This window comes from Balaenoptera musculus, chromosome 9, assembly GCF_009873245.2.
Source record: "Balaenoptera musculus isolate JJ_BM4_2016_0621 chromosome 9, mBalMus1.pri.v3, whole genome shotgun sequence".
Lineage (NCBI taxonomy): Eukaryota > Metazoa > Chordata > Mammalia > Artiodactyla > Balaenopteridae > Balaenoptera > Balaenoptera musculus.
The window spans coordinates 91,178,894-91,197,298 of record NC_045793.1 but is presented as its reverse complement, the minus strand read 5'-3'; the positions used below and the strand labels follow the sequence as shown (position 1 = coordinate 91,197,298).

The following is an 18,405-nucleotide window of genomic DNA, read 5'->3' as shown; positions in this document are numbered from 1 at the left end:
CAGAGGTCTCTGAGATTGTCTTCAATTCTTTTCATTCTTTTTTCTGCTCCTCAGCAGTTATTTCCACCATTTTGTCTTCCAGCTCACTTAATCATTCTTCTGCCTCAGTTATTCTGTTATTGATTTTTCCTAGTGTTGTTCATCTCTGTTTGTTTGTTCTTTAGTTCTTCTAGATCTTTGTTAAACATTTTTTGTATTTTCTCAATCCATGCCTCCATTCTATTTCCGAGATTATGGATCATCTTTACTATCATTACTCTGAATTCTTTTTCAGGTAGTTGCCTATTTCCTCTTCATTTATTTGGTCTTGTAGGTTTTTACCTTGCTCCTTCATCTGAGATATATTTTTTTGCCATCTCTTTTTTTTTTTTATGAGTGGGATTGTGTTTCTGTCTTACTGGTTGTTTGGCCTGAGGCTTCTAACATTAGGGTTTGTAGGCTATTGGGTAGAGCTGGGTCTTGGTGCTGAGATGAGGAACTCCATGAGACCTCACCCTGATGAATATTCCCTGGGGTCTGAGGTTCTCTGTTAGTCCAGTGGTTCAGACTCGGAGCTCCCACCGCAGGAGCTTCGGCCTGACCCTGGGCTCATGAACCAAGATCCTGCAAGCCACCTGGGGCAGCAAAAAAAACAAAGAAAAAACAACAAACAAACACACAACAACAACAAAGTTAAAAATAAAATTAGACTAGGAAACTAACAGATATGTTAGGAAGAATATAAAATAAAAATATAGATGAATTAACAACCAGAAGGTACATCGGTACCACAATAGTAAAAAAGGGGAGGGAAAATTTTAAAAAGGGGGCAGGGGGAAGGCCTTGGCTGTGGAGGGCAGGGCCTAAGCAAGGGCGAGGTTTGGGTGGTGGGTGGGGCCAATGCTCAGGACCCACAGGGCTGGAAAAGGCTCTGGGGGCTGTGGGGGGCAGGGCTTAGGCTCAAGGAACAGAAGGGGCCCAGGCATGCCCCCCACCCCTGGTCTCAGAGGGCAGCGGACCTCACCTGGGAGTCCAGCAGGCTTCCTGGGCTCGAGGGGGTGGGGCAAATGCCCTCCTCTCCTCTCCTGCTCCTCCGGTCTGGGAGGGCCCCTCCCACCTGCCTCTCCTGATCTCCCTCCTATGCCCCCAAGGACCCACGCAGCCTGGAGGGGACTTGGAGGGCAGGGGATCCACCTGGGAGCTCAGCAGGCTCCCTGGGCCTGAGTGGGCAGGGCAATTGCCCTCTGCTCCTCACCCACTCCTCCTGGAGGGCCCCTCCCACCTGCCTCTCCTGGTCTCCCCAGCCTCCTTCCTATGCCCCCAGGACCCATGTGGCCTGGATGGGGCTTTGGAGGGCGGGGTACTGGCTTGGGAGCTCAGCAGGCTCCCCGGCCTGAGTGGGCCAGGCGATTGTCCTCCGCTCCTCTCCCGCTCTTCCTGGAGAGTCGCTCCCGCCTGCCTGTCCTCATCTCCCCAGCCTCAGGGGCACCGATCCTGTCTGGCCTCCACTTCTCCTTTCCCCTCAGTCCCCGTACATCCTACCGGTTCACTCTGGGGTTCTTCCCGTCTCCTTGGGCGTCAGAGTCCCCCACCATGGGCCGGCAGGCACCCTACTTGTGGGGAGACACTAACTCCACATCTTCCCACGTGGCCATCTTCTTTTATGTCTTCTTTATTAAACTGTTTAGGTCTTTTGCTCAGTTTGATCAGCGGCTTTTTGTTATTGAGTTTTAACAGTTCTTTTTATATATTCTTAGTAACAACTAATTAGAATATGTAATAGAAAAATATCCCAGTTATAATACCAACAAAAATAATATGTTACTTAGAAATAAAACTAAGAAAAGACAAGAAAATCCTTTATGGAGAAAATGATAAAACACTGAAGAAATGAAAGGAAGACCGGATAAATAGAGATATGCAATGTTCATGGAATATTTATGTCTCCAAATTTGTTTATAAATTCCAACAAACACCTAATAAAGTTTTTCACATCATTGAAGAAGCTTATCCTAAAAGTTCTGTGGAATAATAAAAGCCCATGAATAGTTAAACAATTCTGAAGAAAAATAAGGTGGATGTACTTACTTACCACATATCAGGACCATACAAAGTCATATTAGGAGAAAGAGAGAGTAATTAAAGAATGGACAAACCAACAGAACAGAATAGACTGTAAGTACCTTCACATAAAAATGGAAAATTGATGTTTAAAAATCAGTGGGGGAAAAAAGTCAATAAATGATGCATATTTTTTAAAAATGAAATGAGATTCTCATCTCATACCAGGCACAAAAATAAATTATAGATGGATTAAAACCTTAAGTGTGAAACTCAAGACTTTTTCATTTTTACAAGAAAATGAAGAGCTTATCTTTTTAATTCGAGGTAGAGATAAATTCCTTAAGGCACAAAAGAGTATAAGTATAAAGGAAGGGATTAATGTTAGGCTACAATAAAATCAGGAAATTCTGTTCTTGAGTGAAATGGTATGAACATGAATGAAAAGAGTGAAACAGGTGAGGGAAATTAAGAGGTACAAGCTTCCAGTTACAAAACATGGGGATGAAATGTACAGCATGGGGAATATAGTCAATAAAAATGTAATATCTTTGTATGGCAATGGATGGTAACTAGACTTATCATGGTAATCATTCTGCAATGTATACAAATACTGAATCACTATGTTGTGCACCAGGAGCTAACATAGTGTTGTAGGGCCATTATACTTCAACAAACAAAGAAATAAACTCATAGAAAAAGAGATCAGATTTGTGGTTACCAGAGGCAAGGGTTGAGGGGATGAGCAAATGGATGAAGATGGTCAAATGGTATAAATTTCCAGTTATAGGATAAATAAGTACTAGGGATATAATGTACAATGTGATTAATATAATCAACACTGCTGTGTGCTACATATGGAAGTTGTTAAGAGAGTAAATCCTAAGAGTTCTCATCACAAGGAAAAAATACATTTTTCCTTTTCTTTTACATCTATATGAGATGATGGATGTTCACTAAACCTCTTGCAGTCATCATTTCATGATGTACTTAAGTCAGATCATTATGCTGTACACCTTAAACTTGTACAGTGCTGTATGTCGATTACATCTCAATAACACTGGAAGAGAAAACAAAGGAAATTCTGTTCAACCTACATGAACAAAATGAAAAGACAAGCCCAAAACTGGGAGAAGATTTTTTTCAATGCATGTTACCAACAAAGGATTAGTAACCAGAACGTGGAAGGAAGGAAGGAAGGAAGGAAGGAAGGAAGGAAGGAAGGAAGGAAGGAAGGGAAGGAGGGAGGCAGGGAGGGAGAGAGGCAGGGAGGGAGAGAGGGAAAAGGAAAGGAGAGGAGAGGAGAGAAGAGGAGAGGAGACACTCCTAACAAATCAGTAAGAACAACACAATCAGACAGGAAAGATGACAAGAAAAAAAACTTTTTTCACAGAAGATGAACTAGAGATATGATCAATGAAGATAAAAAAGATGATCAAGATCACTAGTAATCAGGGAAAAGCATATTCAATTTACAATGAGATTCCAATTTAACATCCGTCTTATTGGCAAAGCTGGTTAAAATCTGACAATATCAAATGGTCGCTTGAATGTGGAGAACCAAGAACTCTTATACTACTGCTGAGAGTATAAACTAGTATAACAGCTTTGCAAATATGGCAATATGACGTGCAGTGACAGCTGGGCATTCCCTACAACCAGACTTTCTACGCTTAGGTGTATACCCTAGAACTGCAGTCCTCAAACTTTGTGGTCTCAAAACCTCTTTACGCTCTTAAAAATTATTTGCTTATATGGGTTATAGTCATCAATATATAGTGTATAAGAAATTAAAATTATTTTAAAAATATTATTTCACTTAAAATTAACAAGATGATTATGTGTTACGATAAATAACAATTTTATGGAAAATAACTATATTTTCCAAAACAAAAAAAATTAATAAGAAGAATGACTCTGTTTTACCTTTCTGCAAATCTAGTATAATAGAAGACAGTTGGGTTCTCATATCTGCTTCTGCATTCAATCTGTTGTAATATCATACATTATGCAGCCTCTGAAAAACTCTACTATATACTTCTGAGAGAATGGGAGGGCGGGGGGAAAGGGAAAATAACTTATTATTATTATTATAGTTTTCAGTCCATAGACTCCCTGAAAAAGTCAAGGAGTGGGAGATGAATGGTTCTCCAGGGGTCCTCACACTTTAAAAAACTCTAGTACATTTGCATAATACACATACATGCACACACACACATTATGCTCACTGCAGCACTGTAATAACTTAGTTAGTTATTAACAATAGTTAGAAACAAGCAAAGTATTTATCAAAGAATGGATGAAGTGTCCACTTATATAAGGGTATACTAATAGGAGTTTAAAAAAAATGAACAAGAGCTACATGAATCAATGAAACATTACCTCAAACACTGTTCTCAAAAACAAGCGGAAGGATGATAATTTACATAAATGAAACTTTCGTAAGTGGCACAATTTATATGAACTTTGAATACATGCAAAATATCATTATTTCTAATCTATGAATAAATGCCTTTGTAGTAAGAGTACAGAAACATATATAGGAAGTATAAACACCAAATTCATCATAGTGGTGGTTATCTATGGAGAAGGAAGTTAAGAGAACAGGATAAGAAAGGGGTACACAAGGAGACTCCTACTGTACATGTGATATTTTCTTCAAAGTAAAAAAACTGAAGTGTTAAAACCTGTTAGAGACAGGGGATGGCTCATGTGAGTGTTCCTTATTTAGTGTCTGTTCATTTCTGTATATTGGAAATATTTCCTAATTTTTAAAAAAGAGAAAAGGGAGGGAGGGATGGAGGGAGGGAGAGGGAAGAAGAGGGAGAGAGGGAAAGAGAAAATTTCTGCTCTGCTTGGTTTCGGAGATAAAAATCTCTCAGTATACTCAATACTATCAGCCCAACCAGATTAATTCACACTGCTTTTTTTTTTTTTACTTTATTACCTTTGACATATAAAAATTGCATATATTTAAGGTGTGCAACTTGATGTTTTGATATATGTATACACTGTGAAAAGATCATCCCAATCAAGCTAAATAATTTAACCATCACCTCTACAGTCACCACTCTGTGTGTGTGTGTGTGTGTGTGTGTGTGTGTGTGTTAAGATTTAACTTAAGATCTATCCTCTCAGCAAATTTCAAGTATACAATACAGTATTGGTAACTGTCACCATACTATATACATTAGATCCCAGAACTCATTCATCTTGCATAACTGAAGCTTTGTACCCTTTTAATGCTAAATGTGCTCCTAAAATATATTTCACAAAATATCCTTTCTGCAAATGCGTTTTTCTTAAAATGTGAACACTAAAATACTTTTTGAATTCTTTTTAAGAAATTATAAGGAAATTATTTTAAGGTATTATGAGGAATCAAAGATCATAATATTGCTTAGTTGGTAAACTGTTGTTAATGACAGTCAAATAAGATATCAAGGACTTCCCTGGTGGCACAGTGGTTAAGAATCTGCCTGCCAATGCAGGGGACACGTGGTTGAGCCCTGGTCCGGGAAGATCCCACATGCCACAGAGCAACTACGCCCATGCGTCACAACTACTGAGCCTGCGCTCTACAGCTGAGCCACAACTACTGAGCCCACGCGCCACAACTACTGAAGCCCACGCACCTAGAGCCCATGCTCCACAACAAGAAGCCACCACAATGAGAAGCCCGTGTGCTGCAACTAGAGAAAGTCCATGCACAGCAACAAAGACCCAATGCAGCCAAAAATAAAATTAAATAAAAAAAACAAAACTAACGTTAAAAAATCAATGACACCTTAAAAAAAAAAAAACAAAGACCTGTGAATAACTCTGTGTAAAAGCAAAGATATCCAAAAGAACTGTCTTTTTTTTTTTTGAACTCTATTAAGATAGCAATTTGTAGTGGAGCAAGTACAGAATGATCGGTTTTCAGAATAAAACCACATTCTAATGTAAAACTTAGGTATAAAAGTTTCTCCCACCATGAGCTTACTTTCATAAATATTATGACATGAGGAAATGGCAACAAGCTGTCAAGTTTATACAACCAATTTTTTCCAATTAATTTATATTTCAGGTACATATTCATGTTTTTTACTATAAGCATCTGCCTCATTTAAATTAAGTAACTATTTTCAATATCCCTACTTACTCTTTCCCAAGTTTGTTTTAAAATAACTTATTAAAACTTGAATAAAACCATAAACTTGGAGATTTTGCACACACAAATTTATTTATTCTACCAGTTAGACACTGATTCTCAAGGGAGAAGACGGTGTGAAAACAAAGCAAAGCTTTATCCCGTTGCTTTTTTTTAACCTTATTTTTTTTAAGTCAGACTATTTTCCTTGCATTTCAAAGGAATTAAAGGAGGACTTGAGACTTAAAAGAGCAGGGTTTTTTTAAAAAATTTGAAACACTCAGCTGAAAGATCTGAAGACTTTACTTTTATATTTTTCATTAATAACATTTTCTTTAAGGACTATTACTACACTGCCTTGAAAGCAATCTCTAGTTTCTTACATTTCAAATCAAACTTCATTTTTAAAACCCATCAGGTTCTAACTTCTAAAACTTGCCCTTCCTCTCTTCCTTCCTTCCTCTGTTTTTTTAACAAACCCATATATAAGGCTTAGTATATGCCACACACTGTCAACTCATTTATTCTTACCAGAACCCTCTGAGGTAAGTACTACCATCATTCCCATTTCACAGATGGGGAAACTGAGGCACAGATGGTAAAGTAACTTGCTTAAGGTTCCAAAAGTTATAAATGGCAGAGTCAGGATTCAAACCTAGAGCCTATGCCAAAGTGAAGTCATATTCGTAAAAAGTTTCCAGTGTTTCTGATTTTTCAGCACTACTTAAAAATTTTTAGCAATAAAAGCAATCTGTTTTGTTTGTTTTCCATAAACTACCAGGTTGAAGAAGTAGGAGGCAGAGGAAAGGGGCTCTATTGACTGTGTTTATCAAATTAGTGGTGGGAAAAAAGTAACATGAGTAGGAAAGAATAATAATAGAGGTAGATGATAACACATTAAGTTCAGGACAAAATTATCTGGAGGTGCCTGAAGAAGATGCAAGCAGAGGTGGCTGGTAAGCAGGGAGATATGTCAACCTAAACCTGAAGGCGAGAGGTCTGCGCTGGAGCTACAGTTAAAACCGGAGGGCTCCAAAGGGCTCACCTCGGGGGTGAGCAGGATTCATGCAATAAAGGGAGGAAGACAGCCTGCTTTCAAGGTGGCAGGAATGAGGCAAGATGGAGAGAGAAAACAGGACAAAGTAGGTTCAGGGCAACAAATGCACTTGGGATTTAACACAGGGCTCACAGAAGCAGAAGTGACACAGGAAGTTTAGGGGGGTCAGAACGTCTCCTCGATGAGGATGTGCAATCCTCACCCGCAAGGCGAGCCTGTGCACTTGTGTTCTTTGCATGTGGCAGAGTGATCAAATATCAGGCCAAAATATAATATGCCACCTTTTTTTTTTAAATATAATGAAGTCTAAACCTATGAAACTGAACACAGGCTAAGGCTTTTATATTTCATGAAAACATTTTAAAATGCATCAATATAAAGGATTATCAGGAGGCTATTTTTAATATTTATGCGCCCAAGAAGGTTTCAATCACTTTAGAAATATACACTTACAGATGTTTACTATTATGACACATTCAGTATTCAACTTGAGGTTAATTTAAAGTGTATTTGAGCACCTTCTGTGGGCCAAGTGAGATGCGTGCAGGAAGGTCTTGGAGGGAGGGAGCTTATTCCTGTGTTTCTGTGCCTGCCTGTGCCAGGCACATGTGACATCCGCCAAGCTTACTCTGAAGTAGGGCACGTTCATCCTGCCATTTTGACACCATTCCTGTCAACCAGAGAATCTCGTAAGGATTTTCTGGTAGGGCGAACTGTAAGCTAACCTTTGGAGAAAAACTGGGATTTGGCAGAAAGTTAAGGAAAGAGGACTGGGTACCCAGGACCAAGAGAATAACTTAGGCAAGAATATTTGGCTACATCAATTTCGAACCATACTGTGTGCCTCTATAGTGTTTTATCTACTACCCACCGGACGTTTATAAAAGAATTTCCTTTCTTTCATGTCTTTTTTCACTTAAAATGTATTTAATAGGTAATACAAGTATATGACAAGCTTTTTTTCAAAAGTTACAAAAAGGGAGATAGTGAAGAGGCTCCCTCCTAACCAACTGTCATCTCCAGAAATGGCCTTCCTCAGATACCCTATGTAACTGCATTTCTTTTAAACTATTTTTTTTTTTTTCCTTAGGATGTTGCCTGGTCCTAATCTTTTAAACTATCTTAAACTTTAGAGTTTCTTCTAATTCTGATTGGCACTTCCATGACTAAACTTAACTAAACACCTGTAACATGGCATGATTCTGTTTGTCACATCCCCAATATGTGCACCAAGGACATTAGTACTCTATAATCGAGGCTGAAGTTCAAGGTACGGACAGGAATACAGATTTAAAAGAAAAAGCCTAGATCTTACCTGTCAGATAATATGATTTTATTTCCTTTTTATAAGATAGAATTTTCCTCTTTATTCTGCCAAAGTTCGGCTGAGTCAAACAATTAACTTACCTAATGAATGTCTATTAAAAAAGACACACACACACACACTAGGACCCTGCGTACCTGCAGGTCCTTTATAATCCAGGAACTTAAAAGAGGAAGCCAAAGTTTACTACAGCTAGCTTACATATTATTAGAGTATGGGTTAAGTTCTATTGTTAGGATTGTGGTCTCCAAAATGGGGTCATGCACCCCCAAGGCAGAGTACAAGGCAATCATTTAGGGTGTAGTAAAAATTAGAACTTGTTTACAATTACTTGTTACTTCTCCCTTTCAAAATTTATACGGTGGGATGCTTTCTCATATACATAGTAAGTTAATATACTGGTACACGCACAACATTTATAAAAACATACATGGGATGTGTATACTCAAATATATTTTGCTAATGACTGTACATAATCAAAAAGGTTTTGAGAATTAAACAGCTCAGTATATGAGGTGTTCATTTTTAAAATAAACATTTTCTTGAGCTTCTAAAGTATACGAAGTGCTGAGACTTCCCTTGCGGTCCAGTGGTTAGGACTCCACACTTCCACTGCCGAGGGCCCGGGTTTGATCCCTGCTCAGGGAACTAAGATCCCGCAAGCTGCATGGTGTGGCCAAAATAAAATAAAATAAAGGTTCTCTTTAAAAAAAAAAAAAAAAAACAGTATACCAAGTGCTAATTTGGGTAGAATAGACAGAAAAAACAAATTGTAAAAGGGAAAGCTCAATGCTGGGCTAGGCTGTAAATTTTTAGAGGGAAAAGTTGGAAGCTTATTTTTTGATATGTGGTTCTTTTCAACCATGTTACTGCTGTAAGAGTTACTAAAAATGAAGTCTGTGTACCATGGTTAAGGAGATGGGCTCTGAACTCAAGACTGTCAGGTTCAAATCCTGACTCTACCACTTACTTTGGGGGAGGGCTGAATGATATGTATAAACAGCCTTATTCAGCGTCTGGCACTTAAGCAGCCAAAAAAGTTAACAATGATTAAATAAAAAGAATATCATTTAACAAACATTAGCTTTCTATAGCAACTGAAATGAAACAGCTGAGTCATGTTTTAATTCAGAACCTTTTGGAAAGATGCTTTTTGAGTCTAACTAAAATGTATTTAAACGAATGGAAGCTTTTTCCTTCTCCTTTATCCAAAAAAAAAAAAAAATTTCCCCTCAATATCACTCGCATGAACTATTTTGTCTTGGAACAGCTAATGTAAATTAAACAGTGTCAGTCCCCAGCCAAACGGATACCGGAATCACTGCATACAGTGTATCTTCTTGGCTTCACTTTTATGTAGAACATGTGTTTACATTTTGACCTTTTGTCTTTTTTAAAACACAGAAACATTTTTTAAACAGTAGCAACTGGAATGATGTTTTTTTTTTCAGTTTCCAAACATATTAAGCTACACATGGCAGAGCCTATTGCTGAAACATTTATAAATGTTACACCAACTGTGTTTATATTTCTGATTTTTTTTAGATTGTTTTGTTTTCATGTAAGCCATGACCTGAAAATTTTAGCTCAAATTCTTTCCACAAAATAATTACATAATGGAACAGCCTGAGTCATTTTGAATTTCCGAAACACAAAAACTCACTCCCATAAAATAAAGATAATGATCAGTATCACAGTGATGTTTTTATATGGGGTTTTGGGACCAACCCAACCACAACTAAACGGCAAGGATAAGGCGGAAGGACAGTAAGAACAGGACCAAGAACACGATGACAATAACTCATCCACCTCAGAAAAGTCACTGCACTCTTTTTTCTTTTCCATTGTCTCTTCTTAAGCAATTCATACAAAAATAAAACCTAATACTAGATTTCACCGCAATGAAAAAAATCAAAGAGAAAAAAAAATTGGTAATTCTGAAGGCAAAAGAACAAAAGTACCTCTCTTTAGCCTAGACTTTTAGACCTTATCTATCACCCTGATGGAAGACAGAAAGGATTCATAGTACGTAAGTTAATATAAACAGCACATGAACTGTGATAATTCTATGAACAAAAAGACCAAAACAGACTAAATCTGGGCAAGGAACGTCTCCGGCTTTCAGCTGCTCCATCTGTTAAATGAAATAGACAACATATTCTATCTATGAGACAGTCTCTGACAAAAGGATTGTTTCTTAAGAAGTCTAGAGATAGTAAACTTAAGAAAATAACTATTCCTTTTTTTTAAAAAAAAAAAAAGGAAGGAGTTGGCTCTCTATAAATATGTCTGCAGTGAGTGAATGGGCACAGCATCCTACCTCCCAACTTATACACATTCCCCCTCCTTATGGGCTAACCCAGGTCTCGGCCCCTTTACTCTGTGACTCTTGACACTGCTAAGGCAGACCCCAAGGTCAGTCATTCAATCACCTTCGCTGAACCCCTCGCCCCCATCAACCCCAACCTCCACCGCAGGCCTTCTCTATTGCTACTACTCTCATTAAATGGCTTTTTTAATGGATCACAAATAAACTCCTCCTTGACAGTTTCAAAGGTCTCTTGTTAGTACAGCTGAAAAAGAAACACATTTGTTTTTTGACACAGCTATGAACAAAACCTTGACAGCTGGAAATTTACTGGAATCCATGGAGTGAGATTTGCAACAATAAATAACCATTAAATATTTACTCTGTCCCACCCAGACACAGTACATCACTATATGTGCGACCTCAAATGGAAAGCTTACTTACATGTCTTCAAATGGAAAGCTTATAATGCTCTTACATTAAATAATAGCTAAAGAGTTTGATTTTTAAGATATGAAAGTATCCAGTGCTTCAATTTTTGTTTAGGTTCTCTGCCATCCCTTCAGAAAAGGTGTAAGTTACTCAAAGAACCCTTCACAAGTTCCAACTAATTTTACTCCTCTCTTCCGCCTTCTCTCTCTCTTCTCATCCCTCCATCCCTCCCCTCCCTCCCTCTTCCCAAAGTTTAAAGTAATAGATGGATAAGAGTTTGAGAAAGAACACTCTTTCAAAATCCTTTGATTTCCCAATTTCAATCCCTAAAGCAATCCATTTAATACTACTATTAAAATGAATAATGTTCTTAACCGTCCTTCTTTGAAAAATCACAATTACCATCTATAACTCAAAATATTTTAAAAATCTTCTCTAACATTACTGTTTTAAGCTCATAAATAAAATAATGGCTTCAACATTTTAACCATTGTCATGAAGGATGTAATCCACTTCAGGAGGATTTAAAACTACTATATAAATTTGTAATAGCCAAAGACCACAAAGTCTCATTAATTACAAAATCCTGGCATGCTTAGCTACAAATTATCAGCTGAAAGGATGTTAGTTTTATTACTATGCAACATAACTTCACATTAAATCCGAAGAGGACCTGCCCAGTAAGCTCATTTCCTACTTCATCTTTCTATAAAGTGCAAACATTAGATTCATCTCCACCAAGCACAATGAAATTGCTACTCAGAAAGAATACATTTCTGGAATACTTATAAATCAGATCATTTGTTTAACAGGTAATCAACGCTTGCTGGGTGCACTATCCTAAGGACCTTGCCAATATTACTCCATTTATCCTCGCTAACAACTTCACGAGGCAGGCACTGTTACTACGATAACATGTCAACATGCCTCACACAGCACCTCATACATAAAAGAAAATAGATGTTGTCTGAATTTAAAGTTAACCACCCAAAACTGACTTCCATGAACATTTTTCAAACCGATTAAATGGATTTAAGAGTTTCATAATATATTAAAAAGATATTTTAACTTTCAGTCCGTTGCGTAAGTACCACCGCTAGAATAAATGTCTTTCTTTAGTCATATGTTGACAGCTACATGAAGCAGGAGGCAAGAGCTAAGGACTGGCTGCTTTGTCCCACAACAGTCTCTAATAGCCATCAAGAGAGCAAGTTCTTAAATAAGGGCCCATAGAAGTGAGCCTAAAAAATCGGCCAAAGCAACACTCCTTTAAAGCTATGATTATTACTCTCTACAGTTTCCTGCTGTCAGTTAGGCCATGAATGCAACATATGGATCAACCTATTTTTTCACTCCCAGTATGAACAAGCTTAAGAACGTTTTCACAGCAGATTCTTGGAAAATCAATCTATTACCCCGACTGCTTTGCCATCTCATTTTTGGAAGACCACATACGCCATTTCAGACAGATGAATTTCTGACTTTTATTCTTCAAGCTACAATGAAGCTTAGTTCTTCTAATTCTGTATATAACAGAGATGAAGAATATTTGCTCAGAATCCTCTAAGAAAAATTTTCAGACACATGAATGTTACTCTTAACTCTCTTTCAACCATTTCCTCTCATGATAAATACCTTTGTTCCCTTAATCTCCCACCATAAGCTCCGACTTTCCAATATTTTACATAATTTTCAGGATCTCTGGTAAAGTCTCCACAATCCCCTTAAACTGTAAAAATGCAAAGGTAGATAAAGTTCTCCAAAAACATCTGACGTAAATCAGAGTTAAGAGGATTAAGTCACAGATTTTACATGATAAATTTCTATCTTTGTGTATCCACAAAGATTTTTTGCCTTGTGTATCCACTTTGAACTCCAGATCTTTGCTTTCCATAATACAGAACATTAGGTCTTCCATATTTTATATTAGTTTATTTTTCTTCCAGTTTGATTGCTCTTCATGTGTCCGTATGTAATTTGTTACTGACTACTTGCCAATTGAGAATTTTATTTACTTCATTTTATAATTTCAGCCATTTCACTGAAGAAATAATTGAGCAATACAAGATCTCACAATGATGCCTGTATTAATTACCACAGATTCCACTCCAAATTGGTACTGATTCCAACTCTTTGGCTTACTGTAACCCTAATAAATTCCAAGCCTGGGGACACTGCCCTTGCAGAAGAGACATGTCATGTTACATTCGCTTTCTGTAGGATGGGGAAGAGGGAGGCAGAGACTCCATTATAGCTTTTTTCAGGACTTCAAGAATTCCCAGAAAGTGGATCGCCATACGCCATTCTAACACCTAACGGTTGCTCTTTTAACAAGAATTGACAGCAAAAAAAAAAAAAAAGAATTGACAGCAAACTGAAAGTAAACACTAGAAGTGATAAAATTAGAAAAGAATAGAAGGGGGATGGGAAAGCAATCAGCAGAGGAAGGAATCCTCTGGAAAGGTAGGAGAGAAGTCAAGACCACCTTCACCCATCTGACTTTTGGCCTAGGGCCATCAATGGCCATGGTCCCAAACCCTGGTTCACTTGCTTGATTCAACCACCATACTATGAGTTCAAGGTCATATGCTTGATCCCTCTATGTGAGTCAATGGGCACCAGCTTCACGGTCAAAAACTTGCCTTTTTGCCCAACCTCTCACAAATACCATCGACAAATACGTTGTCCTAAGGGATTCATGAGAGTGGGTATGAATCAATCAAAGCAAATTTATCACCATTACTGGAAAAATAACCAAGAAAACCTGACCTGTGAGTCAGCCCATCGTACAAATTCCATTAAGGGAGAAACCTCTGATGGTCGTGGGTCAGAGAGATGTGAGTAAGAAACCAGGCTCTGCTGCTTACTAGTCCTATGTGTGACCTTGGACAAGTTAATTTTTCTGAGCCTTAAAGATAAAACACATTAAGGACTTCAAGTAGAGCTTGACATACAAGGGATGCTCAAGCGATGCCAGCCCCACCCCCTTCCAGAGATAAAATCTGGAACTTCAGAGCACAGGGATGGAGCCAGGCCCACAGGTGTTCCAATCCCTACAGCACACTAGCTGTGAAACACTGGGCAAGTGACAGTCTCACCTTTCTTATAAAGCTGGGATAATGAATTAAAACATTCAGATAGTGCCTAGTACACAGTGAATGTCAATAAATGGCAGCTATTTTTACACTGTTAATAAGAGAAAGTGATATTATAATCATCATTATCTGTTGACCAATATATCTCAAAGTGTGGTCAGGGAAATGTAGATATCAGAACGAGCTGGGATGTCTGCAAAAAAAAAAAAAAGAAACCCAGTGTCCACCCCAACCTGTTCAAAAAAGCTCTCCAAGAATAGTACCAGGTAATGTTCATTTCTGAATCAAACATCCTTGAGTTGTATACAAAAGTTTAAGAACGATTGATCCATTTGGTCTTGTGTTATATCTCAGTAAATTAAGACTTGTCTTCTAGTACTTTACTCTTCTTTAGTACTTACTTTTCTAATTCTTTACTATGAGAGGAGGATTACCCAGTATCTGGTATTTTTTATATTCTAGCACTTTTTTAGACCTAGACATTACACTGATAGGCTCATACCTATTGTTTCCCCCCTCCCCGCCCTGCAATGGCATTATTTTGACTTTTTCTTCCCCTCTGACCGAGGGTTGGCAAACTATGGCCTTGGTCTGTGGCCAGTTTTGTACAACCTTAACCTCCATAAGGGATATGTGTTTAAAGTTTAAAAAAAAAAAAAAGAAGAGGAATATACGATTGAGACCATACATTGCTCACAAAGCCTAAAATATTTACTTTCTGGCCCTTTACAAAACAGTTCGCCAACCCTTGGTAGTCTAAAATTCTCTTTAAACTGGGGGTCTCACAATTTACCTTAAAAAAATTGAGAGAACTGATTAGAATAGAAAATACTCTAGGGCTTCCCTGGTGGTGCAGTGGTTGAGAATCTGCCTGCCGATGCAGGGGACACGGGTTCGAGCCCTGGTCTGGGAGGATCCCACATGCCGCGGAGCAACTGGGCCCGTGAGCCACAACTACTGAGCCTGCGCGTCTGGAGCCTGTGCTCCGCAACAAGAGAGGCCGCGATAGTGAGAGGGGCCCGCGCACCGCGATGAAGAGTGGCCCCCACTTGCCGCAACTAGAGAAAGCCCTCGCACAGAAATGAAGACCCAACACAGCCAAAAATAAATAATAAATTAATAAAAACTACCTTTAAAAAAAAAAAAAGAAAATACTCTGAACAGATATTTTTTACTACACCTAGAAAAGGGAAGTACCATCACCAAAGTTTCTGTTATACGTATATGCATATGTGTGCGCTGGATAATGATCAAATTGGTTGCAGTCAGAACAGTCTTTGGGGGGTAGGAATGGGGAATAAATAGGGCAACTGGTTAACAAATATTTAGTAAAACTCACACTGAGTAATTTTTACAATAAAGGTGCTTTGGAGACCATAAAACCATATAAAATGATCCCTACCACTCAGAACTTAACAGCTTATTTCACTGCAAAACAAAAATCGAATCTGTTCTGTGTATAATCTACATTGTTGTAAAGAGAAAACAGAATCATAAATGCAAAGTACTTCAAAAACATTATACAAAATATTTTATACTAACAATATATTGTACTGAACGAATATATGTTCTTTACCAAGTCCCTTAGCCTTTGCTTTTCTCCAATCTCGGAAACTAGTCCTTTTTTTTTTCTTTGTGTGTGTCCGTGTGCATGTGAATGTACTCGTGTGTACATGTGTGTCTCAGGAGCATAAAATAAGTATATATTAGATGTCTCTACCCTTTCTGTGTCATTCATCATTGGCTTCTCCTGCCCATCTGTTTAAAATATGTACTCTTTTATCTTTTTCTCATGTCTAATAAGAAAAGTATTCGATTAAATTCTTGTGCAAAATGAACAATGAAGACTATGATTATCCTACCCCTGAAAACACTACGAAGTCCAAAATTAAAATTTTTAAAGTAACAATCTTCCCTTTTATCTTCAGAGAGCACTCATTTCCAATGCTTTTTGTGATTGCTTCGGACAAGCTAAAAATACCTTAATTTTATAACACTTTTCAACACTTTTGCAAAGAAAAGAAACACCTTCCTAGGAACATATACAAGGAAATGACACTTTAAAATGGTTTCATTATATGAAATGCACTGCGGACACACAAACCACAAGCAGTGTAAATAAATAAAAGCTGGTGCGATGCTGAATGCATGGTTACTTTACACCACAAAGAAAAAGCACTTGCACATTTGCACACCCGGGTATTTTAGCTTGAGATGCCACAAAGATGGGATTTAGGCATGTTGTGTAAATACGGAAGGCTGTTAATGTGTAAGTGTGTCTGCGTGTGTCAGAGAAAGAGGGTTATAAGCAGAAGAGGTAGGACCTGACAGGAGCAACTATTTGAGAAAATCCCTTTTTCTTTCCCATTCATTCTTTCTAGCTTCAGTATCTGGCACAGTCCTTACAATTACTCACTGGCTGTTCATTCTAAAGACAACCGACAAGCTTTCAGAACTTCCTACAGTGTTTTTCACACACTTTTTTTTTTTTTAAGGCACCAAATCATTCAGTATTTGTTTTAAATAAAAAGCAAACCATTAGCCCGTTTCTTCATTCCAAACACCCCACGGATTGCAGGCGAAACGGGATCCTTTGTTGTGTGTCCCAAGATAGTACAACGCGGTATTGCTAAATTGGAAAATAATAGACGACTGTTTCCAAGAATGCCAAAGCTATCACCATAAATTTTGTTCTGCCCCGAGGGTCCAATTTCATGCTCCTTTTAGTGAATCTGCCGTCCTAACAACAGTAAAGCCAATCCGATTGAACACCCCTCGCCTTTTCGCTTTGGACACTCCATTAATAAATATAAAGGCTGAAAGAGGATGCCAAGTGGGCCAGCTTCATTTATGCACAGTGACAACCGTCAAGGGAAATTTCTCCAACCCCAGTGAAAGTTGTTTCTCAGATGCCCACCCCAAACTGGTCGGCCTCTGCCTCCGAGCCCAGGACGAGAGGGGGCGGGTGGGCAGAGAAGCCTCACCTTTGGGCTCCCCACCTCCAGAGGAGGGGACGAGGGGGAGGGCACAACGAGAGCGCGGAGTAGGAAGGTGGGCGAGCGGGAGAGACAGAAATGGATGCTGAGGGGGTGGGCGCGAAGGGAAGGTAGGGAAGGTGGGGAAGGCGGGGAGAGGTGGCTGAGCCGAGCTGCGGGATCGAAGGGCCGAGGGGGAGCGGCGGGGGTGGGAGGGGGCGCGAGGGGGTCGGGTCCTTACCGTTGAACGCCCCTGCGTCCGCGGCCTCCTCCTCCTCCTCCTCGCCGTTCTCCGAGCCGCTGTGCATGGGCTCCTCGGCGAAGTTGACCCCCCTGCTGGGGGTACCGCCCCCGCCGGCGGCGCCCGCGTCCCCCCAGGTCCTGCCCTCATGGCCGAAGCGCGCGGCGCCTTTGCGCTCGTTCTCCTCCTGCAGGCGCGTGAAGTGCTGCAGCGCGAACTCCAGCAGGTCCGCGGGCTGGTGCCTCAGCACCTCCACCGTGAAGCCCTGCAGCAGCTCCGTCAGTCCCGCCGGAATCTCGATGCTCATCCTGCCTCCCCTGCCAACGGGCGCCCGGGCGCCGCCCTCGCCCCCTCCCCGGACCGGTTTCGGGCCCCGCGGCCGCCGAGCGAGCGGAGACGACGCTGCTTGCGCTACCCGCTGCGAACGAGGCGCACTGGGCCCCGGCGGCCCGGCTGGCCCGGCCCGCGGCTCCCGTCGCGCGGCTGCTCCGTGCGGCGGCGGCGGCTGAACGAGCACGGCGTCGGGAGAGCTGGAAGCATCTCCAGCTCCTCCCGCTCTCACCGCGGCCGCTCCTCTCCCCTTCCTGGGCCGCCCCGCCCCCGCCCCGCCGCGGAGCGCGGGAGGGGGCGCCGGCGCGCCTCACGTGACCCCCGGAAACCATGGCAACCTCCGCCTGCGGGCGCCGGGTGCTCGGACAGCTGAGGGGCTGAAGACGCAGGCGGGCGCCGGCTGGCTGGCTGGGCGCGCTGCTAGGGGCGCGGTCGGGGGCGGGGGCCCAGCGGGGGCCCCCCCTCGGCACT

General features: G+C 40.3%; 1 protein-coding gene across 1 annotated transcript in view; it reads right to left on the bottom strand.

Annotated features, from left to right (window-relative positions):
• PRKAR2B (protein kinase cAMP-dependent type II regulatory subunit beta) overlaps positions 1-18,189 on the bottom strand; it is a 112,433-nt gene extending 94,244 nt beyond the window's left edge. Inside the window, exon 1 of the mRNA XM_036864000.1 lies at positions 17,605-18,189. Within this exon, the coding sequence (XP_036719895.1) occupies positions 17,605-17,911 (307 nt within the window). The 5' untranslated portion in view covers positions 17,912-18,189. The remainder of the gene's footprint in view (positions 1-17,604) is intronic.
• Positions 18,190-18,405: the final 216 nt, after the last annotated feature.